General features: G+C 32.4%; 3 protein-coding genes across 7 annotated transcripts; 2 read left to right on the forward strand and 1 right to left on the reverse strand.

Moving 5' to 3' along the window:
* The first annotated feature begins 6,851 nt into the window (after positions 1 to 6,851).
* LOC101203271 (endoglucanase 6) lies at positions 6,852 to 11,973 on the forward strand. Its single transcript, XM_004149700.3, has 9 exons — positions 6,852 to 7,150; positions 7,232 to 7,444; positions 8,125 to 8,325; positions 8,889 to 8,978; positions 9,133 to 9,297; positions 9,900 to 10,184; positions 10,293 to 10,641; positions 10,730 to 10,792; positions 11,057 to 11,973. Exons 1-9 carry the CDS (start codon positions 6,956 to 6,958, stop codon positions 11,353 to 11,355), a joined length of 1,860 nt encoding a protein of 619 aa, XP_004149748.1. The 5' UTR covers positions 6,852 to 6,955; the 3' UTR covers positions 11,356 to 11,973.
* Positions 11,974 to 12,531: 558 nt separating this feature from the next.
* Positions 12,532 to 17,185, forward strand: LOC101203036 (F-box/LRR-repeat protein 14). Of its 5 annotated transcripts, none has more exons than XM_031884675.1 (7): positions 12,532 to 12,889; positions 13,399 to 13,553; positions 13,814 to 14,031; positions 14,568 to 15,177; positions 15,665 to 16,165; positions 16,465 to 16,605; positions 16,701 to 17,185. In XM_031884675.1, the coding sequence occupies exons 1-6, from the start codon at positions 12,720 to 12,722 to the stop codon at positions 16,569 to 16,571; spliced, it is 1,761 nt and encodes a 586-aa protein (XP_031740535.1). In that variant the 5' UTR covers positions 12,532 to 12,719; the 3' UTR covers positions 16,572 to 16,605; positions 16,701 to 17,185. The 5 variants fall into 5 exon arrangements, with proteins under 5 accessions (XP_031740535.1, XP_004149747.1, XP_031740537.1 ...); XM_031884677.1 differs by adding an exon at positions 13,134 to 13,240 and having other exon boundaries at positions 12,747 to 12,986; positions 16,465 to 17,185; XM_004149699.3 differs by having other exon boundaries at positions 16,465 to 17,185.
* A 2,486-nt stretch (positions 17,186 to 19,671) lies between these two features.
* On the reverse strand, positions 19,672 to 25,636 carry LOC101202800 (long chain acyl-CoA synthetase 4). The gene is made up of 19 exons (XM_004149698.3): positions 25,153 to 25,636; positions 24,467 to 24,530; positions 24,270 to 24,359; positions 24,117 to 24,173; positions 23,880 to 23,928; positions 23,646 to 23,722; positions 23,434 to 23,473; positions 23,228 to 23,322; positions 22,738 to 22,905; positions 22,447 to 22,557; positions 22,289 to 22,376; positions 22,005 to 22,071; positions 21,560 to 21,635; positions 21,340 to 21,457; positions 20,963 to 21,208; positions 20,728 to 20,867; positions 20,433 to 20,615; positions 20,204 to 20,323; positions 19,672 to 19,968 (listed from the first exon to the last, which is right to left on the reverse strand). Exons 1-19 carry the CDS (start codon positions 25,302 to 25,304, stop codon positions 19,927 to 19,929), a joined length of 1,983 nt encoding a protein of 660 aa, XP_004149746.1. The 5' UTR covers positions 25,305 to 25,636; the 3' UTR covers positions 19,672 to 19,926.
* Positions 25,637 to 25,886: the final 250 nt, after the last annotated feature.

Here is a 25,886-nt window from a genome sequence, read left to right on the forward strand (position 1 = left end):
TGTTGTAAAATGCAATATGTAAGAGGTAGCATTGGATTGAGTTATTGAGCATTACATCGTTACTTCCAAGGTAAAGGCCGCATGAGATGTAGAATAATGACAAAGTGCCTTTCAATTATTAGTAAAATAATTGTGTGTTTTGTGAAGCATGCATTTAATTTTATTATTTAACCCAAAAAATATGATTTGCTTTTTTTGAATTGATATATTGTGTGGTTGACTCAGTCAACACTTTCTTTAAAATTACTCTTCTTGAGCCTTCTTGGAGTGAATGAAAGTGGGAATTCAAAACAATTCTCAAATTCCACAAATTAAAAGTCAATCATTCTCTCTCTCTCTCTTTCAAGATAATTTTAAAAAAATAAAATTATTTCTCTTGATTTCTTACCTTAGGTTCATCTTTCTCGTCGATTTTTTTAATTGAAATTTCACAAATATATGTATATATATTGTATTCACACACAATATTTGGTTTTCCCAAGAAAATAAAATTATAGAATAATATTTATGGTTAGTTATTCGTTACCAACCTACCTAGAAAATGAAGTGACGGATTAGATTTTGATATTTGAATATATAGCAATATTAATGTTATATACATCATTTTATTTTTATTAAGAAATAAAATGTCCTTGTAATCTTTAAAATGTATAATAATTTAGTTTAAGAACTTGATGCTTTCAATCTGTGAAACAATTAATATTATTAAAAACTACAAACCAATCAACATATGCAAAACTAACAAATCTCTAAATGTTTAGTCTTGTGTTGAATGAATTAAAAAACGTATTTGTATTATAGATATTTAATATTTTCAACTCACAAATTTATTTTCCATTTTGTGTGATTATTTATCCATTATAATATCTTATAGATTTTCAATAATTCTAATTATTTAAGATTTTCAAATATATATGTGTGTGTGGGGAATATGGAGGGAGTTGAGAGGGAGGGACCGGCAGCATTAAAGAGCACTCGTGGTCTATCATTCCCCAAAAGGTAACATGCCTTCGTATCTTTTTCCAAATCCCCTCCGGGCCCCCTCTCCTCTTATTTTTCTCTCCCCTTCACGCGCCTCTCCCTCCTAACTCTTCGGATTTTCTTTTCCCTTTCAACTTCTAACATTCAAACAACTATTCTCTGGGGAAAATTAAGTTAACTCTATTTCTTTTTTTTTTTATTTCATACACCAATTTCTTACCAATCTTTAACTTCACTCCCTAAATTTCATCCCATTCTAACTTTTCAACTCAAATAAATTCATTACCATGTATCAATTTAGTTCATTAATCTTTAAATGATTTTTTAGTTCGTCTAAAAAAACGTGAACATTTGGTAAGTTGGAAAACGTTTTTTTTTTTTGGCAAGGACTTGGAGGCTTTTAAGGATGCAACATGGACACCCATGCCTCAAACATTCTTATGTATTTTTATACATGCATTTTGCTTCAAACTTTAAATAATATACACTATTTTCTCAGATTGGATTCAATTAATTCAATTGCTTGTTAAAAATAATTCAATTCATTATTATTCATTATTATTCTCTCCTTTTTTTTCCCTTCCTTTATTTTGTTTCTGAAAGGTGATTCGGAGAAAAGTGACTTTATGTTTTTCTAAAAATTAGTGATTAGTAAAAATATACTTTAGGGGATAATATATTATTAGTTATATGGTGTGTTAGGTTATTACAGTTATCTATCTTTTTCACAATCATTTTGTCCTTTGTCTTTAATCTAAGAGAACTTACCCCAAAAAAATGTTACATATTGATTTAAATAGACTTGCATAGTTTATGAGTGTTTAATTTACACTTTAAATTATGGGATGGTATGAAATTAGATTACGAAGTAGTAATTATATTAGTTTAAATCACAAACTTTAGGAGTTGTATAAATTTAGATCTCAAACTCACGTTATTGTATCAATTCAAACCATTCATTATGTTTTATTTAGATATACTTATGAAATTTGAGAGTTTAGATGGATACATTTATAAAGATTCGGAGTTTAGATTAATACACTTCTGAAAATTTAACGTTTAAATCGATACAACTATTAGTTTGAGATTTAAATTGAAACAACGCTCAAAGTCTATAATTAAAAATTAACACAATTATAATTAGTTTAAGAAACCTGCGTATTAATTTTAGGAAAAAACTCAACTTTATGCTCTTTATCTATATGTATAACTGAAATATTATCAATATTAAAAGTTAGCGCAGAGGTAAAATTGTCTCTCTTAACGGAATCTAAACCAAAAGTATAAACTAATATTTGTTGGAAAGAAAAAGGGAAAAAAGTGTTTGAAAACATTTGTTAAAGAAAAAACTTTGAACCCAAAAGCATCTAAATATTTGGAGTATGAGAATACACAACTTTATTGGAAGCATCCTTACTTCGTTGACATTTAATTTAGATTCTTATCTTTAACTTTTCTTTTATATTTCTTTTTTTCAGATTCCAAAAACAAATTTCCCTATTTTTTAAAAATGAAATAAAAAGCTTAGCACCACGTAGCAAACTTAACAATAATAAAATAACACAGCCTAATATATTTGGCATTGGGGTTAGAGCAATAGGCCCCTCAAGTTCAACAAACTACGATGATGCTTCCTTCTTAAACCAAACCCTCACTTTTCTTCCTCGAGACCATAACATTATTCTTCTTATCACTTCTAACTTCAAAATCCTTAATTTACCATTCTACTCTCCGTAAACCTTTTAAACTTCTTTCAAAAAGTTTTAATTAATTAGGGTTTGTTTCAATTTTCAATTATACATTAAAATTTTAAAATCTCCTACCGAGTCCTTATTCTCATTCCACTCGACAATACATTTTTTTAGTAGGTTTATGGTTTCTTTATCTTTTTTATTTTTGACAAAATATCATAAACGTGTATTTATTCCACATTTAAAAAGTGATGAAAATATAAAAATAGAGCATATACTTTTGATTTCAAATCACTCAAAAATTAAAATCACTTAAAACTTAGGTGTGTTGAGTACTCCAGTTAAATTTACTTTTGTATTTTTTGAGTTGAGAGTCGCTGAATTAAAGAGTACGATTCTAATGTACAAAAATTTTGAGAGAGCGTTCTTGTAATTGGCTTGGAAGATATAATCATTTTGTGTGGTTCTAGTAAGTTTACACTTTTTGCAATAGTGACTTTCGTATGATCTGTAGTAGTTTTCTTTCGGTTTGGAGTTCTTTTCTACGTTAATTGTTACGCTTTCAATTTTTATTGTTCTTGTTTTATTCCTCGACCTATCTTACTTTTGGTGAAATTTTTGTCTCTAACAAAGTCTATAAGACAACTCCATTGTCTAGTGGAAAGAAGATTTCTCAACATGCCAATTTGTGGTTTAACGTTCTAAAGTGCATGGGACCTTTTTTATTGTCTCTTTAGTATAATAAAAATAAAATGATTCGAACCACACGGTGATCAACAAAACTGATATTTTTTAAAAAAATGAAAGAAAATAAAAGTCAAATAAATATGAAAGGTAATAAACAAAATTCCCTACTAAGAAATACAAACGTGTGTTTTAAAAAACAAAGAAATAAATTAATAGGAAAAAGATGTAAAGAGAACAGTGGTAAATATAAGAAAAATTGTTCATAACACTTTTTGTAAGTAAATTAAATAAATGAAAGATGGTTAAACATTTAATAAAGAGGAATTATTAAATACTAAAGAGAACCTCCGACAAAAGATAAGAGTAGCAGCAGAGAGCGTCACACAACCGGCGTTAATCGGTGATGACGGGAGGTTGCCGGTTTGACCCTATTTGACGTGTCAGGTGATGGTGTTTTGATTTAATTAGAAGTAAAATGAAATTAAATTAAATATACTAAGTTTCACAAACTTCTGCATAATTAGAAGACAAAAAATAGTAATAATAAATCTCCAAAATTAGCAAAAGAAAAGAAAATAAAATAAAATTTGGTTAACCTCTTTTTTCGTGTAGACCGTTGATTGCGGTTAGGAATAAAGCAATCTGACAAGCACCGATCTTTTTGACCGTATCTTCCTTTGTCATTTTCTTTCTTTTCTTTTCAACATAATATTTTTCTAACCTCTTCGAATTATCATTTTTATATTATGATGTAAAAATTAATATTTATTTTTAGAAGGAAAAATAATGCTTCTGTCAAAAAGTATCCTACCAATATATTTTGTATGGTTTATTTTAATTTTAATCTAACACGTAATTGACTATAGTGTTTAAGTCATATAACATTTAAATTAATAACAAAGAATAGTTTAGAGTCTCATTTTATTCATTCAACAAAATAACGAAAATACGTTATCGAATAGTCAAATTTTAAGTCGTGTAACAAAAAAAAAAAAAAAAAAAAAAAAAACTTGACTAAGACATTCCATTAATTTTATTGCACATAAAAGTTTAATTTGTCAAGTTACAACCCTTCAAAATCTTAAAATAATACAAAGGGTTGGAAATACAAAAGTTTAAAATTAAAGATGACTTATCATTTTATACAAATTTTATATTTCATAAATATTACATAATATCAAATGGGTTTTTATTAATGCAAAATTGCTTTTCTAAAAACAAACAAACAAATAAAAAAAAATTAGCTAGTTTCTTTCTTGCAAGAAAACTTTGTGGATGTTTGTCTTCAATATATCATTTTTGTTGTGTTTTGGTAAACAAAATTTTCTTTAAAGATGCTTTTTCCTTTTTATTTTTTTCAAAAGAAATTAAATTACACTAAAATTAGAATTTAATATTTTGACACCACATATTTGTTGAAAAGAAGAAAAAGTATGTAAAGTATTATAAAATGTATGTAAAGTATAAAGAAAAGGAACAAAATTAGTATGGAGATTATTAATTAATATTTGTGCTGTCGGTGGAGTTGTATAATAATAATAAAAATTAGGAAAAATACAAATAAAATGTGAATAGAAAAACAAAAACAAAAATAAACGGAGCGATTGAGAAGTGATGATTTGTCGGGTTGTCGGGCTATTGAATCCGGAATACAGGTCACCCTTCCTGTCCGGAACGCAATCCCCAAAATCACGCTAATACCCCTATTACCAAACAATATTACAACATTGCCACAAATAATATAAACCCCACTTATTTTTAATATTAAACCCAAATTACAAATACATCCTTCCCATAAATGTGACAAATAATAAAATATCATAAGCTTTGAAATAAGGTTGATGCAGATAATAGAAAAATGCAATTAGTATTTATCGTACAAATAGATGGTTATTATAGTCTTCGAATAGTTCTTACTGGCAACGCTCTTGAAGTATAGTAGTAGTTGAAATTGAATGGTCAAACTTTTTATTTGAAAATCCAATTTATAGATCATCTTAAGTTTACGAATTTTTTTTCTTATGTTTTGTCAGTGGTTCAATTTTAGTATTTTAGTAAATTTTATAGCTTCAATTTTAAACATTTAACAACAGACATCAGTGTAATTATAATTGTTGATAAATTGTTGAGTTGTGATCTTTTGAGTTGTAAAAATAGGTTTCACGGTGATTTCAAAAATAAGATTTTGCTATTTTATGGGTTTACTTTCAATTTTTTTTGTAAAAATTAATTTTCACGTGTAGGGTGGATTTTCAAGAAAATAAAGAATATATGAACTCTTAATTTGAAATAAAAAAAAAAAAAAATTTCAAAACCAATATATATATAGGCTAACCTATTGAGTTGGTTCCTATTCTCTTACACCATTCTTTAAATTTTCAATTTTGATTGCATGAAAATGGTGTATTTAAACTAATAAAGATAAATATGACAATTAACAATTAAAGCCATGGTTACTTTGATTTGATGACTAATTAGATTTCTTTCGTATAAACAATGTTTATAACACAGTCAGTTTTTCTTCCGTTTAGACAGCAAAAATGTAGCCTAGGTTCTAAGTTTAGGAACAATCCCCTCTACCATTATTGAATATAAATTCTTAATTTAGATTTGTAATTTAAAGTTAAAGCTTCTGATAATTATTTGTTATTGACCCAACTTATTATTAGGATTTAGGATAGTATTGAACTTTACATGTTGATTTTGTTAGTTCAATATATAAAATTTATCCATTTGAGTCTTGACTGTGTCGAGAACTTCAGTAAATTTATTTCCCAAACAATTTAATTACACATTAATTCCACACCGACCTACTTCTTAAGAACTAAGAACACCCACATGCCTTTCTTTTTCTTTCAACTGTTTCCCATCTCTTACAAAAAAGAAAGAAAAAAAAACAACTCTTACAAGTTGCATTTATTTCTTTTGCTTTTAAATGTGTAGTTTTTATATTTTTAAAATTATCCATCTTAGACCATATTTTGACAAAATCTTCAAACAAAATGTGCACTGGTAAAAATAAAATAGTAAAAGCGATTTGTTTTGAAAATGTGTGATAAGAGAATTAAAAGGACCAAACTAATTTTTCTTCATATATATATATACCAAAAGTAATACAAAGTACAAACATTATATGGAAGTGAACTAAAACTAAAAATACTTTCACAGTTAAAATAATTCAATTCCAAAATGTATATAATTCAACCAGTCAAACTTGTAACATATTCATATATTTTTTTATAAATAAGTAAAATTTTACTACACATATTTTGGTTTTACAATATTTTATCCACACCTAAATAATAGTCTATTACAATTTAGTACAAATATATCGTAAATGTTTTTAATATATATATTAATTGATTAAAAATTAGGTTCTATTTTTACCTTGGGGTCCTTCCAAGTTCCCTCCAAGCTTATATAGTGCTCCCATCCTCACTTCCACTCCCCACCCCACACTCTCCTTCTTGTTCATTCTTCATTTCTCTCTTCCCCTCTTTAGGGGTTCTTCTCCTCTGTTTCATAATCGATTTATCACAACTTTTATCTTGATAAATCCCACCGGCATTGCCATTTCCTTCTCCCATTCCTTCAAAATGGCAAATCCCATTTCCCCCATTGCTCTCTTTATCCTACTTCTAGCCCCCTCTGCCCTAGCCGGCCATGATTACGGCCAAGCTCTCACCAAGAGCCTTCTCTTCTTCGAAGCTCAGAGATCCGGCTACCTCCCCCACAACCAGCGCGTCAATTGGCGAGCCAATTCCGGCCTCCAAGACGGCAAGGCTAGCGGGGTAAACCCTTTAAAACCCTGTTTGGTTACTCAGAAAATCGATCGGGAAACTTAATTTGGGGATTTTGTATGTTTGTTGTAGGTGGATCTGGTCGGAGGATACTACGACGCCGGTGACAATGTGAAGTTCGGACTTCCGATGGCGTTCACGGTGACGATGATGAGTTGGAGTATTATTGAATATGGAAAACAAATGGCCACTAATGGCGAACTTAGCCATGCCCTAGACGCCGTCAAATGGGGCACCGATTACTTCATCAAAGCCCACCCTGAACCCTATGTTCTCTATGGAGAGGTAACCTTAATCTTTTTCGTTCTTTTTAATTCAACGATTTCAAATTAATCCAACCATCAAACTTTGATATGATAAGTGGGTCAATTCAACGCAATTTTCTTTCATAACGTTAGATTTTATTAGGTAGAGATGTTTTAATTTGTACGTTGATTTGTTATGAAATGATAGTTCTATTAATGTTTTACTGACCATTATGCTTAACTAGTTAGAATAAAATTGGTAATTATACTTAAGGGAAGGACTCTAATATCTAATTTTTTTACTGATATTTGACTATTTTAGTAAATTAAACACCAATTTGTCGCCTTGTTCAAATGTCTTATGTTAGTTGTTAAATTTATTATTAAAATATAAGTGTGTGTATTTTAGGGGTGATTTGTCAATTGCATAAATGAGAGGGACTTAATTTGTAATTAGGCTTGATTTGTGTGTGTGTGTTTTTTTAGTTAAAATTATGAAAAAGGGATTAACAACATGGTTAATGAAATGGGATTTTAGGAAATTTCTGTTATTAAAATGAATAAATATTTGAAATTAACAAGTATTATCTTTTGAAATAAAAATCTGAGAATGCCAAAAAGTACGTTAGATTCCAAAAAAATGTGATTGGTTTAATTTGTTTTTGTAAAATCATCTTTGAGTGGAAAAATTAAAAGCAAATTGATGTACGGAATCATTAGGTGGGAGATGGGAACACGGACCATTACTGCTGGCAGCGGCCGGAGGACATGACGACGGACCGCCACGCTTACAAGATCGACCCAAGCAATCCCGGGTCGGATCTCGCCGGAGAAACCGCCGCCGCTATGGCCGCCGCCTCCATCGTCTTCCGCCACTACAACCCTTCCTATGCCAATGAGCTCCTTTCCCATGCTCGCCAGGTTAGCCATTTTTATCATCTTTTTTATTTTTATTTCCACCAATTATGTATTCTTTTTTATTTTTCTGAAATGTATAAAATCATCCACAATAAAAGAAAATGAAAATAATTTTACAATTTAAAGCGTAGGCTAGCGGTACCCCACAGCACATGATACTATTAACTACCGCAGTTAATAGGTTTATTTATTGTGATATTGAAAGCTGTTGTTTTTTTAATAAGAAACATTTATTGTGTAATAAAAAAATATATTTTTTTTCTCAATTGAAAAAAATATTTTAAAGAGAATGTTTAAGAAATGTTTGGGTAAATTATAAACTTAGTTTTAGTTGGAGATGAGTTATAATTATAGTTTAGTCTGTAGAGTTAATTTAACAAAAATATTTATAGTGAATAAAAATAGGATTTTTAATATTTTGTTGGAAAAAAATAGCATAAAAATAGGCATGTGATAAAACTGTCGGTGGGAACTGTTTGGGGATGTGCATGTAGATGTGAAGTTACGGGAATGCCATTGGAGAGATTTAATAAATTTGTTTATTAAAAATGTATTTTGTTTGTCAGCTGTTTGAATTTGCGGATAAATACAGAGGAAAGTACGACAGCAGCATCACTGTGGCTCAGAAGTATTATCGATCCGTTAGTGGATACAATGTGCGTAAGCGTATCATCCTTCCCCTTTTCTTGGGCCCTTCTTCTATGGAAGCCCGTTGCTTACTGATTATTACTCACCTATCCCTTTGTTATGGGTTATTTGCAACGTTACTCCTGGAAATGATGACAATAATTCTGTAATTATAATTTGCAGGATGAGTTATTGTGGGCAGCAGCGTGGCTGTATGAGGCAACAAACAACCAATATTACTTGAATTACTTGGGAGAAAATGGTGACTCCATGGGAGGAACTGGTTGGAGTATGACTGAATTTGGTTGGGATGTCAAATATGCTGGTGTCCAAACCCTTGTTGCCAAGGTTGGTTTCCATTTTATTTTTTACATTTCTTTTTATCAAAAAAAAAAAATTATATACATTTAGAACTTTATGGGTGATTTAGACCCGACTATAACTGGGTGGAGTGACCACTACTTATTTGGAGTTTAAACAATAATAGTTGGTGTGACCACTGCAATTTTCTATTTCAAACTCTCTTTATTACAATATTTATCGTTTCTTGTTTGTTACATTGTAAAGTCATTTAAGTACAAATTATTATAATTTATATACTATAATAACTGATTTAATTCTCTTAAACCCTTGTTATAGTTCAAAAGTTGGTAAGGAAGTGTTATATACTATAATAACTGATTTAATGCTCTTAAACCCTTGTTATAGTTCAAAAGTTGGTAAGGAAGTGCTCTGAAAAAGACACCTAATAAGTTCATAACTTTTCAATTCAACTTTGTGTTAAAAGAATCAAAAGTTTAATGAGCTATTGGCACACAAATTTAATTTATAGTAAATAAGTAAGTTTTGTTTGAGAGGGTTTGGTTCTTGCAATTTGTGGATTGTAGATTTATTAATTCTTAAAAAGTTGAATGTTGAGTTTGAAGTAATTTTGATGTTTGTGATCGCAGTTTTTATTGCAAGGAAGAGCGGCTCACCATGCGCCGGTGTTCGAGAGGTACAAGGAGAAGGCTGAAAATTTCTTATGTTCTTGCATGAAGAAAGGCACTCGCAATGTTCAGACCACACCGGCCGGTCTCATCTTCCGTCAGAGATGGAACAATATGCAGTTTGTTACCAGCGCTTCTTTCCTCGCCACCGTCTACTCAGACTACCTTTCTTCCTCTGGTGGAAACTTGAAGTGCGCCGCCGGTTATGTCCAGCCTTCCGAGCTTCTTCGCTTTGCACAATCCCAGGTCCCTACATTTTCTCTTCAAATGGGAACAACTAGTTTTTGATCTTCAAGGTCAATGTTTGTTAACTGTTCGACGAATTGCCTAAATGGGGTTTTGATTTTGAACCAGGTGGATTACATTCTTGGGGACAATCCAAGAGCTACTAGTTACATGGTGGGATATGGAAACAATTACCCACGACAAGTCCATCACAGGGGATCTTCCATTGTTTCAATCAAGGTCAATTCCGCCTTTGTGAGCTGCAGGGGTGGCTATGCAACATGGTACACTAGAAAGGCAAGTGACCCAAACCTACTCACTGGTGCTCTTGTGGGTGGACCTGATGCCTATGACAACTTTGCTGATCAAAGGGACAATTATGAGCAGACTGAGCCTGCTACTTATAACAATGCCCCAATTCTTGGCATTTTAGCCAGGCTCAGTGGTGGACATAGTGGCTACAATCAGCTCCTTCCAGGTACTTACCTCATTTTGATCATCAGATTTCTCTTAAAGCATTTTCAAGTGCAATCATGGCATTGAGCATCCTTTTGTTTTCTCTCCAGTGCTTCTTCCTCCAGTTAATCATCCAGACCCATCTGCACAATCCAAGACACTTCCATCTCCAGGTATGATGCCTTTGCAATTATTTGGTTGGCTTAGAATACTTTGAACAGATCATTTTCTATATCACATGAACTGTTTGGTACTTAAGATGTCCATCACAAAAGGTTCTTCATGCCAACCAATCCAATTGGATTTTTAAGAAATAGTTGATGAATGACTAAATTGTGGCATAAAGCTGGTTTAATTCAAGAAATAGAAACTATTAGGATGAATGACTAAATTGGTCATGGAAGGCGAAAATTTGACAGAAAAGCTTGTTTTTGCAGCATCGTCTTCTACCCCAATTACCGTAGAGCAAAAGATGACGACTTCCTGGACTGCTAAAGGAAATACCTACTATAGATACTCTACAAAAGTGACCAACAAGTCACCAAAAACTCTCAAAAACCTGAAACTTTCGATATCTCAACTTTATGGGCCTCTCTGGGGGCTGGAGAAATCTGGTGAATCATATGTCTTCCCATCTTGGCTTAACTCATTAGCTGCAGGAGAAAGCCTTGAATTTGTTTACATTCACACTGCTTCTCAAGCCAAAATCTCGGTTTCCAGCTACACTCTCTCCTAAATATGAGGGAAGAATCTTGGAAACCAAATCAAGGCAATACAGCATACAAGCTTATGCGGTTCATGGAGTGGTGTAAGAATTGTGCAGTTATAGATAGCGAGAAAGTCCATATTTACGCGTGATATGTATTTGCTTAGGTTTTTTTTAGATGCAATTAGGCCAAATAATGGTGCTGAAGTTTGGGGGAAGAAAGGAGAGAAGAGAGTTTGAAACGGTGCTCATCCTCTTTCTCCACCCTCTTCAATGCTTTATAGACAGAATGAACAGCTGAGAGTGTCAGAGAAGGCAAACAAAGATGGCTTCTCAAAGGATTTGCAAGAGAGTTCTCATTTCTTTCCTTGTATTTTGAATTAGCTTTATGTATCCTTTTAGATGTGTGATTTGCAACATTTTCTTGATTCACACTCGAATGTAGTTTGTGAAACATGGTGTGCTTTTGCTTATCTTGTTTTTAAGATATTGTAAATTCATCACTATACTCAAAACCTTTTGTGTTACTTTTATGGTAAAGTGATTTTAATGGTTTGAAATGTTCTTAAACCATTGGGACATGGCATTTGTACCTTGAAAACAATGAATGTCAATCAATACAACTACTTTTGAAGTTTTTTCATTCAATGTACAATATGTTCAACTTTTAACGTTACTTAAATGGAAGAAGATTGAGTCTCCAATGTTAGATCAAATTTATGATACTTGATGTTTTTTTTTTTCTTAATCTAAGGATAAAAGAATAATTTCACTGCTAATAAAAAGGATATTTGAGGTAAGTAGGTCATTTTTAAATAAAACATTTAGAAATATCTAGAGACAAAATAGTATCGTTGTGTTAAAAAGAATACTAGTCCATTGTTGCTCAATGGAAGCAACACCTCCTTTTCTCAAAATTATATAACATTTAAGTCCAATATGAACTTAAAAATAAAGTAAAATAAAATAAAAAGTATAAAAGAAAAGTGCAGTTGAGCTTATTATTCAAATAATGAATAGGAAGAGTGAAATAATTATTCAAAAAATGTAAAAATAAAAATATAATTGTCATATTGTAAAACAAAAGTGATAAAAATAAATTAAAATATTTTCAATTATATTAGCGTAGAAAGAGTATTGACTATTGAGATAATATTTGTAAATATTTTTAGCATTGGTGTGATTTGAAATCAATTTTCTTTTAATTAAGCAGTCCCCAAGGCCCAAACATGGCAGAAACAACTAAGAACAGGTAGTTTCATGGTTCCTTCCTTGGCTTGGATGAAGCAAGAAATAAATTGACTTTTCATCTTTGCGGCTGCCAAATTAAGCGATTAACAACACACAACACCAACCATCTCCGATCAAACGCAACGCTGAGATCAATCTAACAAATGGAGAATCGTCTGGTTGAACTTTGCATCAATTCGGCATGTCGGAGCAAGGACAGTGTCGAGAAATGGCGGAGGCAGAAGCGGACCCTCGAGCGCTTGCCCTCTCATCTCGCCGATGCTCTCCTTCGCCGTTTACATGCTCGTCGTCTCCTCTATCCTTCTCTTCTCGAGTATGTTTCCTCTTCCTTTTTTCTTTGCTCCAAAATCTAGATCGAGAAATGTCTCCGTTGAATCGCTGAAAGCGGATTAGAACTTCTATATTGGATGGTAATGCTTCAATTTTGTATCTTTCTGGTTCCATTAAGTGGAGTGATTAATCTGCCATTATTTGCATCAAATCGAATTCTATCGCTTTTATCCATGAGTTTGTGATGTATATGTCGAAGTGATTCCGTCGCTTGATACTTTTGCTAGAATTGTAGATTACTTAGTTGTCATCAAGTTCAGCTTAATTCTTTATTGAGATCCTGATAGTCCACCTCAATTTGGTATCGTCTGGCTTTTAAAACGTAGCTAATAAGGTGAATACAACTTATGATTTTTGGCATTCCTTTCCTTTTTTCCTCCATTATTGCATATAGAAATGCTATTCTTCTATTTTTTTTCTCGTGCAATACCTGTGGCAGTGTCGATGAAGTTTACGTTCTTTCTTTTTTTGAACTTAGATGTTTTAATGCAGAGTTTTCAAATATACCATAGAGGTGGTCGATCTAAGTGGTGAAAATGCTGTTGATTCAGAATGGATGGCCTACTTAGGATCATTTCGTTACTTGCAATCATTAAACGTTTCCAATTGCCACAGGCTTTCGAGTTCTGGTGTATGGACTATTTCGGGTATGTTATTAGAGAATGATACAAATGTGGGTTTCAAGGCTGAATTGTAAGTCACACAAGGTTTTTTGATGATGTGATTCTAGCCTATCGTAACTTATCCACTGGACTAAATGAACCCTGAAAATTGTGTTTATTTTTTATGAAAATAATTTGTTATTATCTGTCTTACTTTTTCTACTCCGAATATTAACTAGTCCATCTAAGTTTAATTGGCTGCAATTTACTTAAGTTTGACAGTTATGCCATATGCTTGTATATAGGGATGACTACTTTAAGGGAATTGAACGTTTCTAGATGTTTGAAAGTTACTGATGCTGGAATTAGGCATCTTTTGTCCATACCAACATTGGAAAAGCTATGCATTGCCGAAACTGGCATCACTGCACATGGAGTTACACTTCTTTCTTCGCTAAAAACATTGGTGTTCTTGGACTTGGGTGGTCTACCTGTCACCGATCAGGCTCTGAGCTCTCTTCAGGTATTTCTTGTTTCTTTTTCAATGAGGCAATTTGTTAACAAGTCTTACTGTCAATCCAAAATCTTTTGTCCGTGGACCTGCAGGTGCATGGTTCACACCTTATGTTTCTTGCAGTGCTAACACAGAAACACATAGACATTCTCTTCCCTCACTTGCACGCCTGCACCATCAATAATTTTGAATATTTTTCTGCCCATTGGTCCTATTTGATTTGGTGTAAGCCTTCACAGACAATGTATTGGACCTTTATTGGATCTATGAATGACATGGGACATTCAAGTTTTTTTTCCTTCATTGACGTTTTCTTCCACTTGATGTTGACGACTGGATAGCATAATAGCTTCTATAACAATCTAGTATAAAGATAATTAAATTGTTATTTCTCCACTTAAACTTAAGCTGACTATTTAGTTTCTGAGTAAATTCTGTTTATTTATTGTTGAATCTATAAAATTTTATTGCCTTTACTTGCACTGCATATTCTTAAATTAATAAGTTTTAGTTTTTTCCTCGGCTTCTGTTCCATTCTCTTTTAGGTGCTCACAAAATTACAATACCTTGACCTTTGGGGTAGCAAAATTTCTAACAGTGGATCCGATGTTCTTCAAATGTTTCCAAAGTTGAGCTTCCTGAATATAGCTTGGACTAGTGTCACCAAATTCCCCAACTTGCCTCATCTAGAGTGCCTGAACATGAGCAACTGCATCATTGACTCTACACTTAAAGGGCTTGGTGCTAAAGTTCCTCCAAGAAAGCTTATTGCCTCTGGAGCTACGTTTTCTAATGAGACTGAAGATCTGGGATTTGTTGCAATGGATGCCCTATATTATCTGGACTTTTCGAATGCTTCTCTTCACAGATTCTGCTTCTTATCTCGTATGAAAGCAGTAGAACATTTAGACCTTAGCTCTACTACCATAGGAGACAGTTCGGTCGAATTAATTGCGTCAGTTGGAGAAAATTTGAAATATCTAAACCTCAGCTGCACAGCAGTCAGCTCTTCTGGAATTGGAAGTTTAGCTGGAAAAGTATCCAATCTGGAAACTTTGTCACTCTCTCATACTATGGTTGATGATGTTGCTCTATCATATATGAATATGATGCCTTCCTTGAAGTGTATTGACCTAAGTGAAACAGACATCAAAGGTACTCTTTTGTTCTAAAAAAATGCTCCAAGTGTACCCAGTCAATTCATATATGCTGCATTTTCCCCCTGCTTCATTTCATGTATGTTAAAAACACACCAACTCCATTCGCATTCTTATTTTGCATCTTCTTTCAGTTATGGTGCTAAATCCTTTTATGCTCCTGCGGGGAAAGCTAATGTTTCATGGTAATGACAGCCCACAATAACCTTGTGTAGGTTTTATGTGGGTGGCTTCGTTATCCAATGCATTTATATCCAATTTGCATTATATGAACTGAATACTAGTGGAAAATATTTAGCCTTCACTCTGTGCTACTTGATGAGAGCAGAACAAAATTTCTCTGGAAACTACCCTCCCGATATGGGAAATGGGAAAAGCAACTGGGAAACTACGACACCTATTGTTGCTTATACTTTTCACCATGGTTCTTTAAACTATTTGAGAAGTTTGACGTCTTCTAATCTTTTTTATTCCGTAAATTTCAGGTTATATACACCTATCAGCTCCAGAGACTGTGAAAGTTTTCTCGTTGACAGAATTGCAAAACCTTGATTGTTTAGAAATGTTGAATCTGGAGCATACTCATGTTGATGATGAATCTCTACGTCCATTATCAAGATTTCGGAAACTGAGTCACTTGATGCTTAGAAGTCCCTCATTTACAGACACGGTCTTGAGCTACTTGTCAATTTTGCCCAATCTAAAAACTCTCAGCATTCGTGATGCAGTTTTGACCAACCAGGCATTTGATACATTTAAACCTGTGGCAACTTTACAAAAGATAGACTTGAGAGGTTGTTGGCTTTTAACTGAGGATGGTCTTTCTGTATTCCACAGAAGATTTCCACAAATTGATGTTAGACATGAACTTTTTCACTTCTCATCCAATCCAACTTCCACTGATCAACCTTCAACTCATTTTATTCCAAAGAAAATACAACTGAACCAGACAAGCAGATCTACCGGCATGCCATCATATTTTGTAGGTATGTAACGTGAAAAATAATACACGGTATGGTTTTATCTCATCATATACATCATGTATTCATATATACTGATATATTTGCTCTATGATATTGACAAAATAACCGATATAAGCACATGTTCTTTTATGGTGAAATTTTCGATTTTCTGGTGAATGTTGATTTGGAACATTCAATTTTAGTATAAAATTATGGAAAATAATACAAGAGATTTCAATTTCTAATCCTTGATTCTAAGTAGGCTGGTGTTTACAAGGTTATTTAAATTCTTTCTTTCTTTCTTTCTCTTCTTTATCCAATAGATCAAAGGTTGAAGTATAGCAAAGAAGAGCTACTTGCCCTACAATTTTCTTCTCTGCCCCACGGTTCCACATCTGTCCCTGAAATGGGTCGGAAATCTGATACCTGAAGAGCTTGAAGTATTCTAAGAATTGAATTATTCGGTAATCCTATTCTCACTATTGATGGCTTAAGTTCATTACATTTAGATCTTTATGTTGCTGACATACTAATCATGTATTCTCCATTGGGATTGTAGTGAAGTTTTCGTTGCCCCTTGGAACATGTCAGTTTGAATCTTAATTTTGTGGATGCTGGGGGGGTGATTAGGGTAGAAACATTTGAGGTAAGAAAGGATGGAGATGGAATGAAAGGGAGAAAGTTTTCAGTAGAGGAAATGGTTATGAGGTTTAAAAAGTAGACTTTTGCAGTGGAGTTTAACTTATTTGTTTAAAAGAAGAGGATGAAATGTTCTTGGGATTTTCCATAGCTGGTTAGATTCTAGGAAGGTTTGAGTCAGTGTTGTAGAAGATAAAGTCATATATATATAGGAAATATTAAAGTTATTCCGTAATTATTATTTTTACTTTTTACAAGTAGGGTTAAAATGAAGATTTAAACCTTCGTCCTAAAAGAAAGAGTATACTATATGTCATTTACTAGCAAGTGCTTTTGTAATCTACACATCGAAGATAATCTTCTCCCACGCTTTAATTATATGGAAACTTTTCTTTTCTTCTTTCACGAGTTGGTTGATATCAAATAACTACACTTTGTTTTTCCTACTTAATGTCTAAGGAAAATATATTACTTTATTTTATTTATTACCAAAGTTATATATATATTTGTTCAACCATTTAACTAAATAGAACACACATGGGCACACACTATACGTATGTAAAATATTAAACTGTTTGTAAATTGAAAATCATACGCTGTATGTGTTCAAAAGAATGTGGAATCATTTTTCTCTCTCTACAAAAGGTATAACAGTATGGATAGATATAGAACTGCAAGTATATGATAATTAACTATTTAGAAATTGTTGTCAAAGTGAGATTAGTTTAACGATAATTGAAATTACCTTTCATTTTTAGGTGAAAAATTCAGTTTCTTATTTTCACTATTGTTGTAAAAAAAAAGTGAATCGCTCAAAACCTGTAGATATTAGAATTCCTTTTTAAGATAAATGGGGTGTGGCATTTGAACTATGTGAATTAGATATAGTCGAAACAAGGTGGAAAAATGGAAAAAATATAAAACAGACCATTTAAGTAAAACTACAAAGGTTAAAACTGAAAAACAGTAGAAAGCATACCTAAATTATTATTATTATTTTCCAAATACATGGTTTAGACTTTAGAATTGATATTCCTTAAAATTTCACTATTTTATATAAAATAAAAATACTTATTTCACGTGTATCAGTTCGTTATAAAAATTGATGCAAATGTAATAGAATTTTATTGACATATTTCATTGACATATTAATTATAATGCCTTGAGTGCAAATATAATTAGAATTCTTTTGAGCATGTTTACCAAAAGTTTAAGGATTTGTTAAATTTACTGTTACTTTTGTCATTTAGGGTTAAGTTGTAACGGTAATAGTAAATATGTAATGATTAAAAGGGAATTGAGACATGTGTGGAAGTTTGATCAATTATTTTCCTAATTGCACTAAGTTAACATCATAAACCCTAAAAGAAAATTAAATTAGGGTTTAGTAACGGTATCTTTGTAGCTCCTAATTTTATTTTATTTTAGAGTCTATCCCAATTTGTTTGATTCTTTTCACAAACTAAAACTAAACCATTATTAGCGTTGACCTACTATTCTCTAGATTTGGAATCGAATTGTGGCACTTGATAGAGAGAGATGAAATTTGGAGGTTGGACTTGGAGTTGAGATTTTGGAAAGGAAAAAAACCTTTTTTTTTTTTACAAAACTAATTTCAAAGAAAAAAATACTTAAAATGTCTTTTTTTCCATGTGAAAAACAACCCTCTAAATGGAGTTATAGTATTATAGAGAGATTTTTGGATAAAAATAAAGATTTAGGCGTTTGTTAGAAGAGAAAATAAAATGAGTGTTCCAGATCTTTTGTTTTTTTAAGAAGTCTAGGTGAAGTAATGATTATGAAGATCAAACTTTAAGATGTGAAAGTTGTAAAAATCTCAAATGACTGGTTTTATTTAATTTTAAAATAATACTAAATGGTATGGACCTTTACCAAACAAAACCAATTTTAATTCTCCACTAACCTCAATCATAATTCTTCACCTATTTAATTAGTCTAACTAATTGATTTAGTTACTTTAAAATTACCTACAAAAGTTTAAAAGACATTTTTTTACTAATCACAAAATTAAAAATAACTAAATTAGCGAAAAAAACTAATCTACAAATTGAATTAATTTTAAATAAGGTCGAACAAAATTAGATGGTTACAATGAAAAGTATAACTATAACTATAAAGTTCTCACTAAAATTACATTACTTAATTATGGATTTTCGACTATGGCCAACCAGTAAATACAAATGCAGAAAGCACCAGTAAACAGTAACAAACGTAATAATGAAAAGAAATTTACTATACAAATTATCTTTCATTTATTGTAAACATGAACATGAACCTTACCGCATTTTGCTCCACTTATTGCAAACTATAATTGAGTGGGATGCCATGAATTAAACCCAAACATTACTTCTTTGTAAATGAATTTACTAAATTATTTTAGGAAATCGATGTTTCATTATCCAAAGAAAATAAATAAATGTTCTGACTTTCTGACATAAGATATTATAATGGTTATAGGCATTGGTCAGAAGCCTTCAATTCTGCGTCGCTATCGTTTTTGGATATCACTTTCAGAAAGAAATACTCCATTACCAATAAATTAAAGAGAAGGACGTGAAAGTGCAAATCCAACTAACTGATTTATAACTCTTTATGTCGGTTTCGATATTTATAAGTATCAATGTCACATCAATTTATATTCCTAACCCCACTACTTATTAATTCATGACAAATTTAATAACAAAGAAACAAAAAGAAGTTACAAAACAGCACATGTACAAATTGAATGTAACCTTCTTTTTATTTGAAATTGATCCTAACGAGCAAAGAAGAAAATGATTTGAAATTCATAATCATTCATAAAAGGTTAAAAGAGATGGATTGATTTGTAAAATTAGTTGGTGTATACGTAAATTAGGCTTACTCATAGATATCAGAAGAGAAAAAAATCAATTGCTAATTGTTAACGTGTCTATAATGATACAACTAATAACTAGATTTAATATAGCAGAAATGTTTGGTTCAATAATGTCCATGTCCCTCTAAAACAAAAGCTTTCATCATTCACATAAATGGATTGATTAGGTTGATTAGTAACCCATATGTACAGTAAAAGAAAAAGGGGATCATTTCATGAGAAAGAGTGCAAGTTTTGGAATGGATTCCATAAATGTCATCTTCATTCATTAAGGCTTCTTTGCATTATTGTACATGCTGTCAATTACACTCTGCCAAAGAAAAATAAATCGTTCATCAGTATCACGCAGTAAAATTGAATGAAAATCTTTACCAATGAGAGAAAAATGAAAACACAAACAATCATGTATTTGGATTGAGTACCCTTTAGTTTAATTACAATTGAGTTCTAATCCTTTATTTTTAAGATTTTGAAGTCATAAAATAAGTTTGACGAGTTTGGGAAATTTGACTAAATTGATAGATGAGATAGGTTGTTACATGAACCTGATAATATTTGAGCAATTGAGGTCTCTTCTTCTTGTACGTTGGAGTTATTAGGTCACGTTCCATATCGAATGGTAGAGGGTCGAGGTGAATGGCTTTAATAAATTCAAAGCCTTTCAACTGCCAAGAACAAGAATTGTGAGAGCTTCATGTTAGTTTTTGACAATGGAGTAAAATATTTGTTTAGTCAAATCAAAAGAAGTGTGCAGCAAATTGGGAGAAATAAAACCTTCTTCTCTTTTGCAATTTTGTTGAGCTCCCCAAGCAGGTAGTCCTTTGCCCTCTTATCTCCACAAAGTGAATCAAAGTCCCCTTCGATACCGTTTTCGTTTGCCCAACGTTCAAGTGCTAGCTGGTTGGGATTAGCAACTGCAACTAGAAACGACTCGAAACTGTTCCCGTAGACCCAGATCTAAATTGAGCATCAGAAAATTATGTATAAATAACTCAAACTTTCTTTTCTAATGTCAGTAATGTGCATAAAAAACATTGCTATTAAAAGCTAACAAAAGTTTAGAAAATACCATATCTATAGAAGATACAAGCCCATAAATATTCTCCAAATTTTCCACGGCAACGTATTCTCCTTGAGAAAGCTTGAAAATATTCTTCTTCCGGTCAATAATTTTCAAGCTCCCATCCGATTGCCACTCACCAATATCACCTTAAAGAAAAGAAGAAAAATAGGAGGTAAACTTATGATAACGAACCATAGAAAAACGAGCAAATAAATTTTATGGCAAAACGGATTAAGATTACCTGTATGGAACCATCCATCAATCATGACCTCATTGGTTAAGTCATCACGCTTGTAGTATCCAGAAAACAATGGGTCTCCCCTAACACATATTTCACCACGTGGTGTGGTCGAAAGGGCATCATATCCCATTTCGGGGACAGATTCTAGGCAGACATCCACATTTGGCACTGGAGGGCCAACTGTTCCCAACATTGAAAGTTCATTTGGCAATGAGACAAAAGTCCCAGCACAGGTCTCTGTTAAACCTGCATTAGCATGAAATAATCATCATTGAAGTATGGGTGAAACAGAAATGGAAGGAATGGTCAAAAATTATAAGAAACTATACGAGTCAATGAAGAGTAGAAAACTGAGAATGACTGCAGAGATTACATACCATATCCTTGTAGAACATGTGCACATGCCACAACTCTTAAGAAAGCTTCTACGTGGGTAGCTAGAGGTGCGGCTCCAGATAGAATAAGTCTCACATTACCTCCCAACCCTTCCTTTACCTGGTCAAGAACCCCAAAAGGACAAAATATATGGATTAAAATTTTAGTAAATCTGAGGTTCATGTCAAATATAGAAGGTGTGTCGAAGAAAATGTTTTTCACCTTATTAAAGACAAATCTGTCACAAATTGGAGATGCCTCGCTATGTTTATGCCCCTTTTGCATGTTACCATATTTACTGCAATAAAGAGTAAGACTAATGAGATTAACGATAAGTGAAATAATGGACAAGAACTAATGAAAGTTCAAATCCACAAAAATACCCCAGGAACACCTTGTCTAATGTCTATGATCACTAAGTTGACCGAACTATTGTCAAGTTCTAAGGCAGTTAGTGAACCATGACTAACATAGTTGAGTTTATGCATAAAAGTATCACTCGTCATGAAATACATTCGCTCATGTTAAGTAGTTTTACTTAGAAAAATCTTCCTACAAGGAATAGAACGAGATTTTATGAAACTTTCTTTGTTTTATTTAACAAAATTCATCTGCACTAATACAATACATATTTTAAGAAAATTAAACCAAAGTGGAACTAACTCACCGTGAGAATGCAACATTGAATAATGTCCTCTTTAAGAGCCCCCCTTGATCCAACCTCTGAGTCAAGCCTGAGAAAATATAATAATTACTATTTTGATCATGGGAGATATAAACTTGCTGCACCCAAATCAAAACAGTAGTATCCACAGACCAAAGCGATAAAACCAGAGCAACACGCTGGATAATGACAACTTCAATTCACATAACTGGTTCTAGCTTTAGAGATGCTTGTTCTCAATAATAATTATTAGGAAAAATATTATATTTCACATACGATCAGCTTACCAGCATAAATTCTATCTAAAACTCGGGGAACGGCACAGAAAATACTGGGTTTGAGCTCCCCAATATCTTCAATGATTAATTTAACATCCTGCAGAATGTAAAAACATATTTTATAAACCTTATAATTGGCACACAAAGAAAATCAAATGAGAACTCACCCCACGCCAGAACCCAATGGAAGCACCATGTAAGATGAACAGCTCCTCGATCACTCGGTCAAAGATATGTGCTAGCGGAAGGTATGACAAATATACATCTTTTGGACTCAACTGTATGAGGGAGAGAGGGAGGGAGAGAGTGAAGAGACGTAAGAAATCGAGCAATTAGACACAAAAGATACAATGACTATCAATCTAGATTGACTATTTCATAGGGTATATTATTCAAATTTCCATTTCAAGGCTTTCGTAAAGAAAACACTGGATGTACAAAAAACTAAGGAAAACTACCTCTTCATTTACATTCTCTAAGAGCCGCTGGACACCAGCTATAAGTGAAATTATGCTTTTGTTCGATATCATGACTCCTTTAGGATCTCCAGTAGTTCCACTTGTATACATAATAGTGGAAATATCACTTTTCTTTTTCACAGGAAGATCAAAATGTTGATTTTCACCCTGTTTTAAGCAGATACCAAAAAGATTAGATACAATAAATGACAGCTTAAAAGTTGATGGGAGCAATTTGTACTTTCTTCCTCATGATGAAAGATGAAGGGTAAAAAAAAGGCTATTACCAGGTCTACGACATATCTTTACACATATCAATATTATCTTAATAGAAAAGTTTTCAGTTCATTGTCAATACTCAGAAGAGGAAACAGCATATTCCCAAACAAAATGTTACTATGGATAATTTCATTAAGTTGAGATGAAGAAAATTTTCAAACTAAAGACTAAATTACTGAATAAAAGAGACCTATCGAGGATCAAAACTTACCAGAAGCAAAAATTCGTCCCAAGAAAATATTTCAACCCCATGCTTCTCGAACTCCTCTCTCAGATTAGGTGTAACCTTGCCAAAACTCACAATTGCTACAAACAAACAAATGAAACATTTTAATAAAAATAGAACTAAATAAATAAAAATGTGCTTCTACAGACACATCATTGGAAAAAAAAATCTAAATAGTAATAAAAACTCACTTTTCAAGTATTTGGTTGTGCTTGGAAATGTTTTCAAGACCTGGAAAAAAAATATAAATTTCATATGATCAGAACTAACCGGGACAGGTACCTTTTACATATTGTTCCACCAAATCACCGTTCTCAGAGAGTAAAGATCTGTAGTTAATAACCATATATATAACTTAAAAAATAAAGATTCTAAATTTCTGGCTTCCACCACAGGTCTGTACCTCAGGAAGCTTCTTCTCTTCTACAAAAGCAACAGAAATTTCGGAATGGCAAATAATAAATTCCACAGCACCCGCACCTAAACATTGAATCAATATGATAAAAAAGTCAATCAGCTTACTCTTAATTTTCTAATAAAATAAATACTAAACCACATAATATGAGAATAAATTTAGAGGAACAGTGCAATTCTGTCTTCCAATTGAAAACTTGGAGGAAAAGGCATATGGACATACCTAACGTGTCATACAAAGGAACACAATATAGTCCATGAGCATTACATGCCTGCAAGTATTATTAAGTGTCATATAATATTTCTCTAGGATGAAGTAACAAGAAATTAGAGAAGATAGCAGAAAACAAATGAGTCCTGTGAAAGTCAGCACGTTTCTGAAACTCCATAGAAGAAAAAACTGGAAGATAAAAGATGAATGATATCAAGAAAGAAGTAAGAAGCAAAAGAAAATGTCTACCTCCATGCTTATTATCCACTCTGAGCAATTGGCACCATAAATACCACATTTTACTCCCTATAAATGGAGATTAGGATAAGCTTTAATCCACAAGATTTGCAGGAATGTGCTTGCATAAATGAATTGAATATCTTAATGAGAATGGAAGCATACTTGCTCAAAACCACGAGTACGCAAAGAATTTCCAACTTTTACTACAGTGTCGTACACTTCCTTATATGTTAGCCAGACATATTTACCAGCCTACAAAAACATACCAAGCTACAATTTATTGCAAGGTCTTATTGGATATTAGAAAAAACAAAAACATACACTTTGGGGCGTTTGGATTATTTGCAAGATGCATATACCTTTCCATTCACAATCTCACGGTGCCCGAGCATTCGATTTCCAGGGTTTCTTTCCACTGATAACCTGCAATATAACAGTAATCAATGGAAAAATTGGCGCATTACATTTAACGATGATCATCATATTAACGATGGATATCAAATAACTCATAAGCCAACAAGCAAAGGTCTAATATAATCCCATGCAAAGCTGAGAAAACAAAAGAATGGTATTGATCAAAGCTCAAGAAAATGGGAAAATGGAACTGCCAAAAAGGATGAAGCTCAAATATGACGGTAAGAACAGAGCAAGCAGAACACACCCACCCGGCATGGTACAGTAATTTATATCTAAAGAGAAAAAGATATATATTGATCTTAAGCAGTTTGAACTATAACTGTTCCAATCAAAAGCGGCAGAGCCAAGTACTAAAAAAAACAATGAACTATGAAACTTTTGATCAAAACTAATCATACTCAAATTTCAATATATTCATCAGCACAGTATATATATAAAAAAAAAAAAAAAACAACGAGAAAATCTAGCGGAATACACAGAGCAGAACTCAACTTAAGTAACGATATAAACATAACGGGAAAGGACCTTGTACTCGGCTAAAATAAAAGCTGGAATAGAAGAAGGCACAAAATGCAGAATCTAGTAGCGGTATCTCTCAGCAAAGAAGAAGAAAGTGAAGAAATCAAACCGAAATATATCCCAACAACTATCCAATCCTTGAATGGGCAGGGGAAAGCCGTCTTTGGCGAAAATGCTTCTGTAAACGGGTCCGATCGAAGGCCTTCCATCAATGGCGGACTTGGACTTCTCCACCTCGATCAAATACTTCATCTGAGACATCCTCCGGACACCGATAGATAGTAAAAATCCGGAAACAGAGAGTGTGGATTCGTTCAAAATTCAAAAAAAATCGATGAAATTGAGAGGAAGAAATTGGTTTAATATATACAAATCAAAGTACAAAAGTCATGAATATTGGTGGCTATGGGTGACCTGACCAAGTGGCGTACATCGTAAATACACCCTTTTTTTCTTCTTCTTTGAATCTTTTCCCTTTTCTTTTCCTTCACCAAGTAAAAAAAATTGCAAATTTAGTCCCTCACTTTTGTACTTTTTATGTGTTTAGTCCTTCTCTTTCTCTAAAACTAACCCGTGGAATGGAATATCTAACTTTAAAAAATTTTAAACGCGATACTAACTTGTAGTTGGATGATCGAATCTTTGACCTATTTAAAGAACATTATACAAATTTTCTTTTAGTACTACTATACTTCTAATGGTCCCTACTTTGATTTTAGGGTGATATGTTATAGGGGGGTCCAACAATAAATGACATATTGTACTTCATTGTAATGGCTTTCATAGCAATGCCGTATACTATATAGACACATAATTTGATAATATGAGATATACCACGTTTAG

The sequence above is a fragment of the Cucumis sativus genome, chromosome 4 (assembly GCF_000004075.3).
Source record: "Cucumis sativus cultivar 9930 chromosome 4, Cucumber_9930_V3, whole genome shotgun sequence".
Lineage (NCBI taxonomy): Eukaryota > Viridiplantae > Streptophyta > Magnoliopsida > Cucurbitales > Cucurbitaceae > Cucumis > Cucumis sativus.

Excerpts from the sequence above, each read along its gene's own strand:
- LOC101203271 (XM_004149700.3), top strand. The coding sequence starts at position 6,956 with ATGGCAAATCCCATTTCCCCCATTGCTCTCTTTATCCTACTTCTAGCC. Across the intron at positions 7,445-8,124 it reads CCTATGTTCTCTATGGAGAG|GTGGGAGATGGGAACACGGA; the intron begins GTAACCTTAATC and ends CGGAATCATTAG. Across the intron at positions 9,298-9,899 it reads TCCAAACCCTTGTTGCCAAG|TTTTTATTGCAAGGAAGAGC; the intron begins GTTGGTTTCCAT and ends TTGTGATCGCAG.
- LOC101203036 (XM_004149699.3), top strand. The coding sequence starts at position 12,720 with ATGGAGAATCGTCTGGTTGAACTTTGCATCAATTCGGCATGTCGGAGC. Across the intron at positions 13,554-13,813 it reads TGGTGTATGGACTATTTCGG|GGATGACTACTTTAAGGGAA; the intron begins GTATGTTATTAG and ends GCTTGTATATAG. Across the intron at positions 14,032-14,567 it reads AGGCTCTGAGCTCTCTTCAG|GTGCTCACAAAATTACAATA; the intron begins GTATTTCTTGTT and ends ATTCTCTTTTAG.
- LOC101202800 (XM_004149698.3), bottom strand. The coding sequence starts at position 25,304 with ATGTCTCAGATGAAGTATTTGATCGAGGTGGAGAAGTCCAAGTCCGCC. Across the intron at positions 22,377-22,446 it reads CCATTGGGTTCTGGCGTGGG|GATGTTAAATTAATCATTGA; the intron begins GTGAGTTCTCAT and ends TACATTCTGCAG. Across the intron at positions 20,868-20,962 it reads TGATGGATGGTTCCATACAG|GTGATATTGGTGAGTGGCAA; the intron begins GTAATCTTAATC and ends CTTTTCTTTAAG.